Source organism: Bubalus bubalis, chromosome 21, assembly GCF_019923935.1.
Source record: "Bubalus bubalis isolate 160015118507 breed Murrah chromosome 21, NDDB_SH_1, whole genome shotgun sequence".
Lineage (NCBI taxonomy): Eukaryota > Metazoa > Chordata > Mammalia > Artiodactyla > Bovidae > Bubalus > Bubalus bubalis.
The window spans coordinates 37,519,963-37,539,146 of NC_059177.1; the positions used below are offsets into that span (position 1 = coordinate 37,519,963).

Here is a 19,184-nt window from a genome sequence, read left to right on the forward strand (position 1 = left end):
TGCACGGATGCCCACGACCTCACACATTGTGGCCAAAACCAGCTCCTGACCCTGAGTCTCCCCATTTTTCACCATTCCTCAGCTCATTAGATGGTACTACGCAGCTGCTCGCATCTCAGATCCCCATCTTCATTTCCCTCCCTCACCCACTTTTGATTCTTCACTAAATCATCAACTCCACCTCCAAAACGAGTCCGTAAGAGGACAACCTTTCTGCCTTGCCAGCACCATCACCAGGATCTAAGCCCCTATCACCTCTCACCTAGTAGACTGGTCCCTACACCCTTCCCCCAATCCACTCACCAACCAACTAGATCCACCCACTACCCGGATGAAGCTACTGCCCCGCCCCCCATTAGTCTCTCACTCAAGTTCAGATAAATTCAAATTTCTGAACTTGGCCTCTGTGTTCTGGCCTTTGTTAGCCTCTTTTCCCTCCACTGTGCTCCATGCTCATCTCAGAGAGGCCACATGCCTGCTTTTTCTTGCTCCTCCTTCCAGATAACTCAGTGCTCACTTGCTTCTTACCATTCCCACCTCAGCTCCAATGTTAAAGCTCAGAGAAGCTGTCCCTGATCATGTTAGCCTGAACCCTCTCCTCCGCCATCAACTCACTAGCCTACTTTATTGATGTTACAGCACTCAATCTCCTTGTAAAACATCTGTGTATTGACTGGGTCTCGCTTCACTCAAGGTTAGGGGCTGTTTCTGATGTGTGTCACTCTACCCCAATATCCAGGAGAGAACCTACCACTTAGCAGGTTAATTCTATCACCACTTGCTAAGCAAGTGGTGATAGAATTAACCTGTGCCTTCACTCCACCGAGCTATACCCTTGGACTCTAACCCCATTAAGAAGCACAGAGAACGTGCCTGTCAAATGTCTGAGGGATAAAGCAAATGAACGAAGGCAAAACAGCCAGAGGAGTCTCAAGGCAGGAATCACTGCTGGACAAGATATCCTGAGGCCTGCCCACTCTGACAGGAATTGGGACAACTAGGCTGGCAAAGAGGAGCCCTGCCTGTCACCAAGGGCCCTAAGCAGTTACACGGATGTCCTTGATCAGGTATGAATTGTCCCAAGTCCAAATCCTATAACTGAAGATTTAAAAATTGGCCTAGAATGAGATTACAGAGAATGATGGCTTTCATATTTCATACTATCATTAGTATGGAAAAAAATTAGTAAAATTATTAGTAAAATCTGTACAATGAATATGTATTAACTTCAATAATACTCCCCTCCTCCATTAAAATGTATCTGCAGATACAGTTTCCAAAGAGAACAAGGTCATTTAAATGGAGAACTGCTTCAAATTTAAATGGAAATTTCCAAGCATTGAAAAGGCAATTTTAAAATTCCCTCATCAGACAGAAAACCCCATGACTACCACTAAGCATACACAAAATCTTAAAAGTAGCAGCCTCAGTTATCTCTGACCCATTTCCCAGCCTAGGAGGGCTTTATTCTGGTGGCTGTAACTCACCTTTCTTGCCCACCTTTCTTGCAGAAAGAACTCTGCAAAGCATTCCAAGAAGAGACAGCAACTACGGGCTTCCAGGAAAGAAGGAAGCACGGTTTTATACAACAGAACAAAGTCAAACCCCACACCGGGCTTCTCTCTACAAGTCCAAAAAGAGACAACTAACAGCAGAAATAAGCAATGTCAGTGTCCACTTCTCATTTTCACTCACGTTCATGAAAGCTGGGAGCTGGGGTTCACTTGCTAAGCTCACGCTGTTGTCCTGAGCACTCTGAGGTTTCTTCTCATGCCTACAGACTGCCTGCAAATGAAAACCTGGCATTTCGCTTCCTGCAGCTCTCCTGAGAGTCCTGGCTAACCACTTGATTTGAGGCATGCTCCCAACACTGCGCTTTCATGATTGATAAAAATAACAACACTAGCAAGTAATGCTTATTGAACAGTTACTCTGCCAGATAACATACAAAAGGCTGAAACGCTATTACATCATTTCATCTTCCCAGTCACTATGAAGTGCTGCTACAATTCCCATTTCACAGGTAAATCAACTGAGGCTGAGCAAAGCTATGTAAGTTTTTCTCAAGTGACTCCTCTAGTGGAGCTGAGATTTGAACCCAGGTTGGTTTAACTCTCGACTGGAGTTCTCAGTATAGCCTCTATTTAAAGCTACCATTTGCAAGTTTACCACATGGAATCCTATTTTCTCCATAACACCTTCTAATAACAGCACACAGAAGCAGGGCTACAAGACAGACACTTTGGGAAGCTAATTTAAAGCAGTGATTATCAAATATCAAAATACACAGTGATCTTCAAAAAGTCCACAAGGAAACATGAAAAAGAAAGAAAATGCAATGAGTTTTTCCTAAACCTAAATTTTCTTCAAATTTAAAGAACTGTCCTTTATTCCAGAACAACAGCCCTCACACTTTCATGATGGTAAGAATTATATATATTAAAATGTCTAATTTTATATATTCTAAAATGCTAGCAACCCTTTGTTTGAGCCCCAATGTATTTTAGAAACTTTCTGGTTTGATACATAAAAGCCTGGGACCACTGGTTAAAAGCATTCCTTTTTTCTAATTGCATTACTGGAATTCAGGACTATAGAAGACATCAGTATCACCTGGGATGGGAATATTTTGTATGTTTAAGATTACGAATCTAATTGATAATGAACTATTACTTTCTCCCTGCCATAAGTTTATATATAAGAGAAAAAGTATTTCATGTTAGCAAGGTCTTTATTATAAAGAGGAACAAGAACATTTAATCTAGTTTTATGTTATGAATGCCTGAAATGCAAAAATCATTTTTCAGCTCATTTATATGATCCCTGCTGTACACGATGAATATAAATGTAATCCTCTGCCTTCCTCTCAAAAGTATAGTAACTCCAACTGTTAAGTCTACTAACGGGCTTCTTTTTCTTCTTAGAACTTCTTAGATATTTTAATAATCAGATGGGTACATGTATTAGAAATACCATCATAAACTGTGAATATCAATGTGACTAAAAGCAATCTTGCACTGAAATGCTAAACAGTAAAATTTCACTTCTCCTTTTTTTAAAGGATTTTTAGAAAATGGTACAAATCCCAGATGATTGTGTATGCTATCTGCTACAACTTTAGCTTTTACCTAATCTTTTTTAAATCCAATTATTTCTAATGCAAACTGTGCATACTTTCCCTCCCCCTCAAAGAAAAGATTTTTAAAAAGAACTGCTAAACACAACATAGAGAGTGCTGTAAAACACACCAAAGCAAGGGCTCTTGATAGCTTTACTTACCAAAAAAAAAAAAAAAAGGTCTCCCCCTTTGAGATAAAAGTCAGTATTTCTAGCCAAAGATAAGGAAAACAAAGGTCACAGCAGCCTGTGCTGTGGATGCACATCCTGGAATGGGCTCAGCACAGCAACCCTTTGCGATTCCATGGGCTGTAGCTTACCAGGCTCCTCTGTCCATGGAATTTTTCAGGCAAGAGTACTGGAGTGGGTTGCCATTTCCTTCTCCAGGGGATCTTTCCAACAACACAGCAGAGGGTTAAGCAGGTGAGCTTTGGAGTTAGACATATGTGAGTCCCAAGGTCTCTTGCATGTTTTGGGGTCTTGGTGAAGTATTTCACTTCCCTGGGCCTCAGTTTCCTCATCTGTGAAATGGGGATAATGGTAATACCTGCATCACTGAACAGATGTGAAAAATACATAAGGTAAAACCTGTACTGGCACTGAGTAAAAGTTCTCACTGAACTTGAATTGTCATCATACATGTAGGAACATTGTCAGATGTGGATAGGAGGAAGCAACATGCTGTTATAAGGGAAACACCTGACCACATAACAAATAGGTCATACTCAATAATGAGGCATAAATTTCCTATGCTTCCCTCCTGAGATCAGAGTTCACAAGAACTAATCAAAACTTTAAAAGGAGTACATTCAGCGTGGAGGCCGCATCCTATATAGGAAACATGCATGGTTTCCTTTACTGTGAAGTCTTCTGGGTTGAGGAACTCAACATGGACTGTGCCAGGTGTAACACTTCTCAGCAAGCACAAAATCAAAGCTGTGAGATGGAAGGATGTGGGATGCCCTCCTCATTAATCAAAATGTAGATGTGTTTCCTGGTGAATCTGTCTTATAAGCCAAGTTCCAAGGCTTCTCAAGGGGCTTCAGCTTCCCAAAGTCAACTCAAGGGCAGAAATTGTCAAGAATCTGTGCCAGGTCCCTTTTTGAAAATCCCATGAAAGTTCCAGATTCCTTCTCCCAAGGATGTATATACAATCCAGGAGCTTAACAGAAGCCAGGCCCCATCCTCACACCTAAAGCTCTGTAAAGCTGAGACAGTAACAGCTCTGTTGATGTCCTATATTTGCATTGCCCAGACACAGGTTTATGCCCTAGAAAAGTGGCAGAGAGTGACAAAAGTGACAAAAATAGGAACCTTCTTACACAAAACCTTACACCTTCACATGTATCTCTCTTTCTGGCTCAACATATTTCTTCTATGTTGAAATAACTTTTGAGTGAATGGTGTTTTTGCCCTTTTTTTTTTTTTTTTTTACCACTTTTAAGATTCTCCCCCTCAAAACAGAATGTTCAAGGAGTAATGGAATCACACTCTGCAGAAAAGGTTTCCCTTCAATAACCAAGAAACCCATTAGAACAAGGATGGCAAACTTTTTCTGTAAAGAGCCAGATGGTTAATTTTGGCCTTGGTGAGCTATATGGCCTCAGTCACACCTCCTCAACTCCACAGGTCACTGCATAGAGAAAAAAGCTGCACAGAAAAAAATTAAGTGCATGAACGGCTGTGGCTATGTTCCAGTGAAACTGTACTCATGGACTCCGACATCTGAATTTCACATTTTCCCACAAATCAGGAACTAAACATCTCCTTTTTACAGGTTTTATGTCAAGCACTCAACAATATAAAAAGCATTCTCAGAGGCTTCCCTTGTGGCTCAGTAATAAAGAATTCACGTGCCAGTGCAGGAGACACAGGTTCCCTGATCCAGGAAGATCCCACATGCCACGGAGCACCTAAGCCTGTGTGCCACATTTATTGAGCCTGCACTCTAGAGCCCGGGAGCTGCAACTACTGACACCTGCATGCCTTAGAGCCCATGCTCCACAGCAGGAGATAGCGTCGTACCGAGGAGCCCACATTACTGCAACTAGAGTAGCCTCCACTCGACACAACTAGAGAAAAGCCTGCACAGCAACGAAGACCAGCAGAGCAAAAATAAATATAAGTAACAAAACTTCTTTAAAAAGAAAAAAAAAAAAAAAAGCATTCTTAGCTAGGCCGCGATCTGCAGTGATGTAGCTAAGGAGCCATGCTCAGGTCAGGGGAAAGACTGCTTCTTTAGGAGTGTCTCTAGGTCTACCCAGGCCCTCTCACTCCTGGGTTAGTGCAGACTTCATAGGCAGAGAGTTACAAGCAGGAACTGTGAGCAAGGACACTGCCTCCTGGAGCCACAGTGCTCATTCACAGAGCGTCAAGTGTGGGCGTTCCAACGCCATCATCCGCCCTCCTTGAATGTGTGTGAGTGCAATTTGGAAGCAGTGAACCCAGATCACACTGATTCCTGTCTGAGGCTTACTCTGGGTCTTTACTTAAGGTGTCAGCAGACTGCAAGCCCTGCTGCCTGCAGAACCCTTACAGGCTCATGGAAGCGTGCTTTGCCTCAAAAGAAGACATGGAGTGCAGGGAGGCCCCATTTTGCCAGGAGACAAGCTGAAGTCCATGCAAGCATTAAAAAGAAAACCAAAAAAAATATGGTGTCTGAGACATGTTTCAGTGTGGGGAGTGTGGCAGAGATGAAACAAGATTGGGCAGGGACTCATGAGCTGTGGGAAAGACATCAGGAGGCTCATTAAAATACTATCTTTACTTCTGTGTATTTGAAATTGTGCATCAGAAAAGTTGGGGCAGGGCAGGGGGCGGACATTAAGAGAAATCCTAGAGAAAAATAGAGATGCTCTTTATTTCAGAGAGGCTTTATGTCTATAATACAGTTATTTTAATAGCCCTTCCCACCAATACCTGTTTGTTTTCAGTTAGCTGACTATGAACAATTTTTACCCCCAGGAAAGAAAAGGTGGTACGTTGACTCAATCTGTGTTGATTAAGACTATCTACCTTCCTAGTTTCTCTTTTTCCTTTGGTACCTAGCTCCCTACAGGTGTCAACCAACCTCTCTTCCATCTTGACCTAGGCTCAATTAGGTCCCTGTTATTTTGACAGGGAGGTCACCTGTCATCAACTGTGGATATCACTCGAGGTCACCCTCCTACTCACTCGCCTAAATATCAGTGATAAAAAAGGTGGTGTCTTGCCTGCACTCTTTCTGGAAAACTGCTAAACTCAAGTCAGAGACACAGGAAATGCTCAGCAACAGTCCCTGGCCAGAAAGCACATCCCCCCACAGAATAGGTACCTGTTTTTGAGTCACAACACAATGGAAAGTTGGTCACTTGAACTCTTCAATCTTCCTAGTAGCCCAGTTCATTTATTTTGGGGGCAAATCTTCACTGAACACAAGCAATGTGCAAGAGCTAAATATTTCTTGGTCAATAACAACCCTGTCCTCTAGCAGCCTGCACTCTAATAAAAGCCATCACATAACACACATCTTCATATGGTGATAGGAAGAGAGTTTAGACAAAGGAAAAATATGGGGCACTTTGATAGTGCACAAGAGGAGGGCTTAAGAAAAGTTAGGAATGACTTTCCAAAGAAAACATCCTATTTTCACTGTCGACTCCTACAATGTTTTATTTGTGATTTGCTGTCAAGTGAAGGCATGTCATGTTTTTACACTTAAGGACTTAGGTACCAAGCTTAGGTACCAATATGAAAACCTTAATCAGTTACTCATACCAATTAATTCCATCTAAACATAATTAATGTTATTTATACAATTTCAAAAATCACCTTTAAGAAAAAGGTAATTTTCTGCGTTTAGTCTTTTGAAAGTTAAAAATGTATTATCCATCTTTTCCCAGTAAAACCAACTGTGCCATAAAATTACATATTACAGAACAAAACAAGCAAAGCAATAAAAATTTGATGATATAAATGAAAAACAGGCTGATCTCTGAAAGATAACGGATATTTTATCCTAACATTTATCTAACTGTGCTAAAAGGAAAACAGGGGGATGATATAGTTGCTAAACCACAGATAATCTCAGTTCCACCTAAGTCAAAGGTTCCAATCTCTCCCACAGCATTAACTCTTGGGCAGTCTTATCATGAAGGAATTAGACAAAATAAAGTACAAGAGCAAAAAGAGAGGAAAAGAAAAAAAAAGATATTCTAACTCAGAAATTTTGAAGGTAAAGATAAGTGAACAATCCTTGAGAACCCAAGAAAAGCTGGGGACACCTGCCCTCATAAGTGGACATAACATACTATTTTGCATACAATTTCAGGACAACCATAACCTCCTGAAGCCAATTCAAGCCCCAGGTTAAAAATTTCTGACCTAGATAAACACCAAATTAGGAGATCAGGCCTAAGATTATCAGCAGTTGAAAGGGTTGAAAAGAAGTAATATGTATAGAGTCATTTTCCATTATCTAATTTAATTTCAACCCTTACAACCTCCATGGGAAGTAGGTATTATCATCTCCTTTGACAAAGAGGAATTTAGATTCTGAAAGGTAAAATGCAACCTTTACCAACTTCAAACCTTGGTTTCTAACTCTTAGGTGCACAATCATAAACTGGAGAATTCAAAAAGTCTGGTCAATATTCCTAAATATCTTCCAAGACAAGGAGTTTCTGACTTAGTGCTTCATTCATAGTATCAATTTATCTACATATTTCTTTTCAATTTAACTTTGTTGACAAGAAGAATTAGTAAGAATTTAACTCCAAAACACTTTTTCCTTGGTAGGAGATAATCTCAATCAAAGACAAAGGATAAGTGTCTGATAATTTTAAAATGTATTTTCATGCTTAAACAGCCTGACATGAACTATTTGTTAGAAAAACAAAGGCCCACTGTCTAAAGTGCTGGACATCCTTATACTTATCCCAGAAAATCCACAAAGTCACATATGAATCAAAAACTGACTGAATTAGAAATTTCAGTCTCTACTTAAAACTGGGAGGCAGAAATTCAGCCATCCTGGCTGCTTTAGCATCTTCTGAATGGTTAGAGAAGCTTAGGGGAAAAAATGATATCGCTAACAGCCACTAATAATTTGATAGGTCAGAAGCACAGAGAACCAAATTTATGATCCCTTTGTGCCTCAAGACAGGAATTAAGAGGTCCTAGATCTTTTTTGGTAAAATACACTAATGACTATGCCCAAAGGGAAAATAATAAATACAGCAAAAAGTGGGTCCAGACAACTACATTAGGTTGGGTCTCGATCCAGACCAAGTAGTGCAATGAAATACAAACAAACTTATTCAACCTCTATAGGGGAATTACCAATAATTAGCACTCTGTTTTCACACAGATTTAGAAACTCTTTATGGGAAATATATCCACACCCAGAGAAGAAAAACTAAGAACAGGAGCAGGTCAGGTCCTCTAAAGCTCTACTCCAACTGCTTCCAAGGAGAGTTACCACCTAGTGATTTTAAATTTTTTAAGCCCAGGCAGGCTGCCAATTCAACACTAAAACCGGACTAACAACTGATTTTTCCTATTGCAACATCGCCAGCAAGTCCTGTGCTTTCCCTGTCTTTCCTTTGCTCTCAAACAGCAATTCTCCTTTGCAAAATCAACTAATTTGCTCTCTAATCTGTTACAATTGGAAACTCTCAGAAAGTTGCCACTGATATTACTCTTCCTCCTAGTGCCAAGAGGCCAACAAAAAGCTAGTTCAAAAAAACCAACACTGTGAACATGAAGACAAGACAGGCACTAAAAACAAGTGTGGAGACAGAGTAACAATGGGCCAACTCTGGACTTCAAAATGTTTCACTTGCCAAAGCTGTACCTATTCTTGGGCCCTTGACAATAACAATGCCAAAATAAATGGCCACACTGAGAAATAAAGTTCTGCTGGGAATATAAACTCAATATTTTGGATACCAAACCTCACTCAAGTCCTTGTCCATACTACTATTGAAAGAACAGCTTGAACTCAGTCTAGAGATGACTGGACTCCTTTAGACCTTTAGACCTCCTTTAGACTCTGACCACCATGTGCCCAGGACCGACACAGGCCTTAGAGACAGCAAAGGGGACTATTTAAAGAAAAAGAAAATCTGAAGTAAAAGTCTGACAGTTCCTAGGTATCTTTCATTTAGAGATCCACGTTTAGTTACAGTTATTTCCTTCTACCAGTTTTTATTAAAAACTGACCAATAATTAGACTCTGATTTCACTACCTAAGCGCACCAAAAGCTTTTTTCACCAGATAAAATTCTGTGACCCCCCCCCCCACCCCCGCTGATTTTGACACTTTCATAAAAATACAAAAAAGAAAAAAAATCCGATCAACAGCTCCTTGGTTGTGATGATCATTTTGATGAACCTTTGTAACATAAATCCTATGGAAATAGGCTGTACAGGTAAAGTGCTGTCTTTTTTAAAATTCATTTTTATTGCTGGCAGACAATTACAGGTGGCAAGGTGTCCTTTCCAGACCCCCTAAGCCGTTCGTGGAGACGCTTTTGGAAGCTGAATTCCTCCCTCCATTCCTCGCGTTTCTCCATAAGGGGTCAGACCTGAAGAGATTTGGGTTAAACTCACTACTGGTCCCAACGTGCATCACTGAGCAATGCGCTTAAACTGCACCCAGCCAGGCCTCCACTGAAGGGCTCCGGATGCTCCCGGATATACGAAGCCCCCGGAAACCGCATTTTCCAAACGCTCCATCCTCCCCTTTCTTCTTTATCAGACAGCATCCTCGCGTGGGAGGAGCGGAGTGGTTCAGGTGGGCTCAAGCTACCGCCCTGGCCAGCCGGCCAGGATACTTTCCCTGGACTTGTACAAACTCCATCAGAGGGCTGGACTCACCTTCGCGACAGAGCCCCATGACTTCGCGGTTTTTCCCAAACTCCTTGAAACTTTCGTCCAATTCCGTCCCTAGGAGATACACAGAGGAGGAGGGGAGAGGCAGGTCAGTTGCGGAGAGTGTGACTCACGCTCACGCACGCACGGAGTAGGTGCGGGCACCTCCGCGTTCCCCAACCCGGCCGATAGCATCTCTGACCCCCGAGGGGGCGGGCCACGGGACGGGGGAGGGGAGACGGGTCTGAGGATGGGGGAATGGGGGCTGCGCGGGGAAGAGGAGGGCGTGCACACTCACCGTCCTTCCCAGGAAGTTTGGAAGCTTCGACCCACAGATTCCACGACTGTCCCAGCATCGCTTCGGGACTCGGCAGGGGCCGGCGTTCCCCGACGGTCGCCATTGCGGCGGCGGCCGAGGTGGAGGCGGCGCCAGGGCCACCGTCCTCCGGCCGTAGGCGCCGCGGCGGCGGCGGCTGCCGCTGGGGCTGCGGAGGCTGCTGCTGCTGCTGCCGGGCGGCCGCGGCCGCTGCTCCGCCCGCCGCCGCCGCCGCCGCTCGGCGCGGCTCCCCCCTGACGTCATCCGCGGCCCGCTCCGACATTCTTTCCGCTCCTACAATGTAACAAAAAAAAGGGGGAAAAGAGTCGCGCGGGGGCTGCTTTTAAGGAGGCGCCGGGGAGTTCCGGCGGCGTGCGCGGCCCGCGGGCCGGGTGGGGCGCGCTGACAGCGACCCCGGCCGCCCAGACCCCCAGCTCTCCTCCTCCAACCACCCCCATCCCCCGCCTTGGGCGCAAAGTCCGCGGCGCGGGCTCGCTTTCGCTTTCGACTCCAGTGCCCCTCGGGGGAGGGGACGAGAGCCGGCGGGCCGCCACCGCGGCGTAGGGTCCCCAGCTAGCCTCCGCCGCGGAGACCCGGCGCGGAGGCCGGCGCCCAGAGCTGCCCCCACCTCAGCCCCGCGCCTCGTCGCGGCGGCCCACGGCGGGGAGGCCCAAGACGCACCCCCGGCCCCGAGGCTGCCCACCCTGAGGCCGCTCGCATCCCTGGGCCGGGCCCGGCGGCCCCGCTCCTTCCTTCCGTCCGCGCGTCCGTCCGAGCGGCGGCGCCCGGCCGGCTCCCTTAAGCGGAGGCGCCTCCCGCCGCCTCCTCCCCCTTGCCGGTCCCTCCCTCTCAGCTCGCTCGGGCGAAGTTTGCACGTCAAGCCCCCGGAGTGGAGCCAGGGCGAAGTCGGAAACGCAGCCACCTATGGAGGAACCAGCCGGCCGGCCGCCCCGGGACATCAGCGGGCGGCGTAGCTGTCGGGCCTTCCCGCCCGGGCCCGATCCGGAGAACGGGGGCGGGTTCAAGGAGCTCTTCGCTCTCAGCTCGCGAGCGGCCGCGCGGCTGTCAAAAGCATGAATGGGAAGCCGCCGCTGAGCGGACGCCTAGCGCGGAGGAAACCATTGGCAGGCGAGAAAATGCAGCCCAGGTGCTGTCCCAGGTGTCGGCCCGAAGCCCACCACGGGAGATCAGCGCGTGCTCCCGGGTTACTTGAGCTCGTTCAGCAAAGAGGAGACCATGAAACCAGTTTAAGATGCAGTGGAGGAGAGAGAGACCGAGGCGAATCCGTTTACATGTTTTAGAGACACGACTCCAAATTTCTATATTTCCCTTTCCAATGCTCCTGGAAGTGATTCATTCACTACCACCCCCATCCCCTCCTCACCACCCCCAAGTCTAATTAGTTTTAATTCAAGCTGTTGGTCTCTCCCTCCCTCTTTATAATTTCTTAGCCTGGGCAGGGCGAGAAGCTAGGGCTTAGGTGAAAGTACAGCATTCCTAGAAAATACTGTTTTCTGTTAGATATTGTTCACTCAAGCACTGGCCCACAAAACTTAGCACCCTTCCGCAATACACACATTGCGCGTAAAGCTTTTGCTCAAGTGATGGGTAAAGACGGTAAAATAAAGGGCTACTTAATGAACTAAAGCACCTTAAGTACTTGAAACAGTAGCAGACCACATCAAGCGCTTTTAATTAAGTGTTCTTAGCATTATGTTCCTTCAAACTGATGTGAAAAATCTGCAGCCTGAGACAGAAACAATGATTTTAATCAGCATGTTTCACATAGCAGTAATATCCGCACTCCTGAGGCATGCGTGTCATAGCTGCTTACTTAGAGAGGCTTTCTTTAGATGGGGGAAAAAGCAGGCTTATTCATTTTTTAAAATTATTATTCATGTTTTTTTTCTTAATCTGGAACATCTGATGTTACAGAGGTGGCCAACTTATCTGCAAAAGAAACAAAGTCCAACCCTCAGAAATATAAAGATATTTAAAGAAGAGTAAAAAATAATGAAACGTTATTGCATCCTAAACTTAACCCAGGGCTCCTGTGGAAAGTCCTTATTTTAAGTTCAAAATTTAAGGGCTTTAGTGGAAAAAAATTTTTTAATTACATATGTATATGAATTTATTTTTTAAATGTTTAGAAATAAGTCTAAATTTTTCCCTGGATGACATGCAAACAAAAGTTCCCAAAAGTGAAGTTATGGATGCTTCCTGTCCTTATCTAAGAAGCAGGGAAAAAAAAAAAAAAGAATAACCAAAAATAGTAGAAATGATTGGTAGGATAAAAAATCATTTCTAAAGTTTTAACTTCCAACAGAAGAGGATCAGTGAGAAAAAATGCGTCGGTAAAACATAATTTCCTTAGTAGTTCAGTACCTAACTTGTAACAAAGGCCCTCAATCTTTATGTCACCAATGTAGACCTTCAATTTTTCATTCATCCAAATCACTGAAAAATCTGTAGAATTACAGAAATACATTTAAAAAAACACCTAACTTAATGATTTTATGCGACTAAAGCACACAATTTATGGATTATTTCGTATTTTGCAATATTCTACATTTAAGAAAAACAAAAATTGGAATTTTATGGCATTTGGAGATGCCATTAAAAAGAAAAGCTTAGGGCCACCCAGGTATGTAGGTTCCAAAGAGAGTTTGCATATTGAGTTCAGCCCTTCTGATCTCTGAGAGTACAGGATGAAAATAAAAATAAGGGGAAGAGTGAAGGACAGCCCTGCTTCAAGATACTGCTCGCTTTCCCCCTTTTTACATGTGAAAATACTTCAAGATTCACTAATATGACTTCAAGATAATGAGGGTCAATATGGCAATTTGTAATACTTCAACTTCTTTCCTTATTCCAGTTTCATACCTCGCCCTCTTTTTTACTGGTTTAATAAAACACAACAGGGCTTAAAATAAAAAAATACTAAATATCCTCTTAGCATTATGATAGTTATTAAGAGAAATGGTTACTAATAGCAGCTATCAATTATTGGGTACCTACTAGGTGCCAAGCATTGTTGGAGGTACCTTTTTGCATTATCTCTATTAATATTCACAACTGTGTAAGGCAGGAGTTGTATTACTGTTTACAGATGAGGAATATGAGGGAGGGCTCTGGAGCCAGTCCCTATGAATTTTTTCTGAGTTCATATAGTGGCTCTTCACTTACAAACTATGTAATGTAAGCCAGTCGCCTAACTGACTTGGACCATCAGTTTCCTAACCTGTAAAACAGAGATAAAGCCAGGTTTCTTCTGAGCACTGCATGAAAAGATACATGGAAAGCACAAAAAAAGACAAAACAAACACTATAAACAGGTATCTTATATCACATTGAGCAATTCAGATAAATTCTTATCTGAGAATTGCATTACCAAGTTGAAGATGTGAGCACCAAGAGAATGACAGGCAATTTCTGGCCATCTCTCTTTCCCTGCAGCCAGTGCCTTTTACCAGATCCTCTTCACCCATGAAAAGTCCTAACTCCTTCTAGAACACGCAGTGTCTGATATCCAGAGTTGGTTTGGGTTTCCCAATAGTTTGAATGAGTAACCAACAACAGCCAAAAGTGCTAGCTGAGAAAAGTACAGTGTTCTGAAACTCAAATTTAGGCAACATTTAAAAAGTGTTCTTATATCAAAAACACTCCCTATAACCAAGATTACAACAGAAATTCAAAAACTTGGTTTGATAATAAGGATGACCTGATGACTTCTTACCTAAACACCCCTCTTCTGCACCCAGAAAAAATATGTAAAACCATAAGCAGTACAATTTAATTCATTTATTATTATTTCCATATAACAGTGTTCCTTGTGTGCTATCAATCAGTTCTCCTACGAGTATACTTCTGATGCTATCTTACAGTTCTGAAGATCTTCAGTATCTGCACAGATAAATGATAGGTTTTATAAGGTTTGAGTAATGAAGATTCAACTCATCAAACAGGTTCTGCTTACCTACCACGTATCAGGCGCTCTGTCAGGCACCGGGTTGAACACAACACAGTAATTTCACTGAGGACATGAGAAGTAGGAGAAATTTTTTTAATTCATCAAAATGCTCTTATGGAAAAAGCTGTCACCACCAATTAGACTGTATGTGGCTTAAGAACTAGGCCGTCAGAAGTGAAATGCTGCCAAGTTTTGAGCATTTCATCCCTTCCAGGGATGTATTTAAAAGGTGGCCTTACTTCACCATCCAAATTTAGGGATGTTCCCAGTAGGTGCCAAGGGTAACAAGGTCTCTCTTTACAAAAACGATTCTCTGCACAGCAGATTCACTTGTAAAATGCTTTGTTCAAAGGCCAAAGGCATCACTAAATGCAAAACAAGACAACAGAACAATCTTTAAATCCAGTTTAACGTAAAATGGCTGAAACTGTCTACAACTTTTCTAAGATGCAAGACCCCACATGACCAGTCTTTTTGTTTGGAAAGAACCACTAGTCCCAATACAACATTTTAATAAACCTGAAAACTAGCAACTACAGTATATTTATGTGTGCAAATTACAGGGTTGATAACAGAGATTCTCCATCATCAACCCCAAAGGACTGCAATCATTTGAGTAACAAGAAACTCGGAACTACTGAATTAGGAATGTGTTGCCGTGGGTTTCTTTCCTACTAAAATTGGCTGTGCCTTTGTTTACAGCCTTTCTCCCTTCTCTGACCACCTCTCTCTCTTTCCTTTTTTCTTCTCCAGACAGAGCCAGGGCTCTCTTCTGCATAAGGGGTATGTCCAGGCCAGGCCTCTCCTTAACTGTGCTCCCTCTAATGAAATACCTTCTGGCCTGTTATGGATACATGAGTATTCCAGAAGGGAGAGAACAGTGGAAAAAATTGAATTCATCAGCTCAGTGGCTGGAACTGCTGAAAATCAAGTGCAAAATTAGGAATAATAAAGACAGTTGAAAAAGGGGAGACTTAAAGACGAAGGTAATTATCTTTTTAAAGACGTAACCTTGGCTTCTCCAGTGGTCTAGTGATTGGAAATCTGCCTCACAACGCAGGTGACACTGGCTCCATCCCTGGTCTGTGAAGACCCCACATGCTACAGAACATCTAAGCCTACGCCCCACAATTACAGAACCCATGCTCTCGAGCCACAACTGCCGAAGCCCATGTGCCCTACAGCCCATGCTCCACAACAAGGGAGTAGCCCCAGCTCGTCACAACTAGAGAAAGCCTGCCCGCAGCAACAAAAGCTCAGCACAGCCAAAAATAACTCAAAATTATATATAAAAGACTTAACCTGTATGTGTAGTCATTCTATAAACTATGTCATTTGCCCAAAAGTGCAAAGCTTTAAATTTTTGGTCTGTTTTCTTAATCATACGTGTGTAGCTCGTACAAGTTCTCCCAAAGAATCATTCATCAATAATAGTAAAAACTGCTTTGAAAGAGAGAAAATTTAACAATAGAGAAGGTATTAACACATAACTTTGAACTGAATAACACCCAAATGTTTCTAGGAATTTGATACTAGCCTGTAATTTTAAATGATTCACAAATTTCATTTAAAATCTTTATTTAGAGCCTTAAGGTTAAAGAGTTCTTTTAAAAATAGAGGAAAAGGATTAAGTTATAGAAATGGAATGGAAAAATTGGACTAATGTTTAGCTATAAAAAGAGGCTGACTGTATAGTCATAGTTCTAGTACACTGCCTCAGATGCAATAAAATGCAAAGATTAAACACACTGTTAAAAATAATTCCCTATGTCACCTTTGTACCAATCAGCTTTCACTGAAGATGGTGAACTATCACCATCTTTTGGGCTCAGCAGTTAAGAGGATGTGTTCTACAGCCAATACGCCCAAGCTGAATCCCCGCTCTACCACTTATTTACTGTATAACTCTGGGAAGAGTTGAACTTCTCTTGGCCTGTTTCCTCATTTATAAAATGATGTAAAACAAGAGTACTTTATGAGGAGTATTAAGAAAGTTATCAGTACAAAAGTACCCTACCCTACAGGCTTCCCAGATGGCACAAAGGTAAAGAATCTGCCTGCCAATGCTAAGGACATGAGTTGGATCCTGAAAAAGGAAATGGCAACCCACTCCAGTATTCTTGCCTAGAAAATTCCAAGGACAGAGGAACCTGGCGGCTGCAATCCATAGGGTCGCAAAGAGTCAGACATGACTGAGCACACATACACCACACCCTACTCTACAGCTATTATTGCTAGCACCTCGTCTGTCACATAGAAAGCCCCAATTCTACTCTAGCCATGCTATACTGTCATCATTCTTGCAGGGTAAAGCATGGCGTCAGTTATGTCAGTCTTTGCTTCAACACTTTCAGGGGCTCAGCACCGATCCCTCAACTCATAACCACTCCTTTCATAGCACTTCAGGTCCTTCACAGTTGGCCCCAGGCCCAGCTCCGCCACATCTACAGCGTTCCCTCTTGCAGGTACCCTACAGTCTGGCCAAAATGACCAAATCATAGTACTGAGTATGCTCCCCCTCCACATCCCAGCTCTCAAGTCTTTGTTCACATGGATCACACCATCTATAAAACTACCCTCCTTTGGCTAAAATCCTACAGTCACATCCCCCCCTCACGTTCTGTTTCCTTAACAAAATCTTTCCTGATCTCTCACACTAAGCTCACAGGATCTCACACACCTCTAAGTCTATACTGGACCTCCTGGACCAAGGTTAAGGGTAGTATATGTCCTGAAATCATGGTGGCAATGAAATATATGTTTAGTCTCCCATGGATTAACAGTTTGCATTCCCAACATAAGAGTGTCATTTGGAACATGGAAACCACCTCCTCACAAACTGTAAGATATATGGTGGCCAGGTCCCCAAGCTGGTCAGCAAAATGCCTTAGGGCTGAACTCTAGGACTAACTGAAAGTGTAATAGTACAAGAAGGAAGGAACAACACAGCTCTTTTCTCCCTTTCTCTGCAGCAAAGTTCCAGCCCTAAGCAAAGACATAGATCCAGCAAACACAACTCCCCTAACTGCCACACCCTTTGTGTACATGGATTCAGGAACCCATCTGGGTTTGAACTGCTTCCCCAAAGACAGACTGTTCCACAAAGGTCCTTTGTGGAACCTTTCCACCTCTAACATAAAACCTTCTTTTCCTTGGTAGAAAGAGATAGCATGCAGATTTAACTACATTTCACTAACATGTGAATGAATGACTGCAAATGAATACAGGTCCCTATCTTCAATCCCCAACCCACACAAATATTTTCTTATACAAAGGGAGAGACCTGAACCCAAATGACTCTCTAGATATCATGGTCCCTAAACCCTTTTTCCCAGAAAGACACAATTACTTCATTCTCATGGCAACTTTGATTTTAAATGGCACCATCTATGACTTAAGGCAAAGTTTCAACCTTTTATTTTAACCAGTTTTATGCTTCTGACCAGCATGATATCTGCAGGACACATAGACCTTGATCCTGCTCTCCGCTTTCTATTGCATCCTCCTCTCCACCCAACTGCTCAAAGTGAAGGAACCTCAGGAGCAGAAAAGGTAAACCAGAACAAAACCACCACTGGTGAGACTCGACTTTGCCGCTTTCCAGAGCTTCTTGTCTTCACTCCAGAGAACAGGTGTTTTCACAGAACACTTTCCCCATCGGTTTCTGGGGAAAGGGGCAGCGCAGCTGCAGTCACAAGTGGATGGTTAGAAGGCTGCAATCCAACTTACTAAGGATTTCTTACAAAACAAGGCCAAATAGATAAACTGGACTTCATTGAAATCATGAAACGTTTGTGCTTCAAAGGACACCTTGAAGGAACTGAAAAGAACCCAGAGAATGGAGAAAATTTTTGCAAATCCTTTACCTGATAAGGGACTTGTATGTAGAATGTATAAAGAACTCTTACATCTAAAACTAAAAAGGACAAATAATCCAATTTTCACAATTCAAAAAGTTCTCAATAGACATTTCTCCGCACAAGATAATACAAATGACCAATAAGCACATGAAAAGATGCTCAACATCTTTTGTCGTAAGATAAATACAAACGAAAGTTACAATGAGATATCACACCACACCCTCTAGGATAGCCAGTAAGGAAATAAAAACAAACAAAACAGCAAATGACAAGTGTTGGTGAGGATGTGGAGGAATCAATGTATATTGTTGATGGGAAAGTAAAATGGTGCAGCCCCTGTGGAAAACAGTTTGACAGTCCTTTAAAAGGTTAAACGAAGGATTACAATATGATCCAGCAATTCCACTTCTAGATGTTCACTCAAAGAACTGAAAGCAGGGACTCAAAGAGATACCTGTACACCAAGGTTCATAAGGGCATTTTTCACAAAGCCAAAAGGTGGAAGCAACCAGGTGTCCACCAACTGCAGAATGCCTAAATAAAATGCGGTATAGCCACACAATAGAATATTATTCACCCATTAAAAGGAATGAGATACTGATAAATGCTACAATACAGATAAACCTCAAAAACATGCAAAAAGAAGCCAGACACAAAAAGTCACATATTGCATGATTTCATTTATGTGAAATATCCAAAACAGGTAAATCCATAGAAACAAAGCAGATGAGCGGCTTCCAGGATCTGGTTAGACAGGAGAGAGAAGGATGGAAAGTGACTGCTTTATGGAAACCATGTCTCCTTTGGGACTGATGAAATAATTTTAGACCTATATAGAGATGCTGTCTGTGCAACACTGTCAATGTATTAAAAATGATTCAAATGGTACATTTGCAGCATTTAAATTACATCTCAATAAAGCTATTTTTTAAAGCCAACCTTAAAATCTGGAAAATTTCACACAAAATTTCAGGTTGACTTCTCTTGAAAAATCTCTATGATCTCATACCATTGACCACAAGGTCCTCATAACAAGATGGAGTTGAACAAGTTGGAGCTGAGGCTGGTC

The 19,184-nt window shown here is 42.7% G+C and overlaps 1 protein-coding gene across 20 annotated transcripts in view; it reads right to left on the reverse strand.

The window, feature by feature from the left end:
• ATXN7 (ataxin 7) overlaps positions 1-19,184 on the reverse strand; it is a 159,490-nt gene that overhangs the window by 106,430 nt on the left and 33,876 nt on the right. For 7 of the 20 annotated variants that reach the window (XM_044933999.2, XM_044933998.2, XM_044934002.2 and 4 more), the window contains exons 1-3: positions 10,989-11,624; positions 10,268-10,579; positions 9,976-10,044 (exon numbers count right to left, since the gene is read on the reverse strand). In XM_044933999.2, the coding sequence (XP_044789934.1) occupies positions 9,976-10,044; positions 10,268-10,579; positions 10,989-11,244 (637 nt within the window). In that variant the 5' untranslated portion in view covers positions 11,245-11,624. Of the gene's footprint in view, positions 1-9,975; positions 10,045-10,267; positions 10,580-10,913; positions 11,629-19,184 lie in introns of those variants that run through there. The other 13 variants (XM_044934007.2, XM_044934006.2, XM_044934014.2 and 10 more) reach the window with 12 other exon arrangements.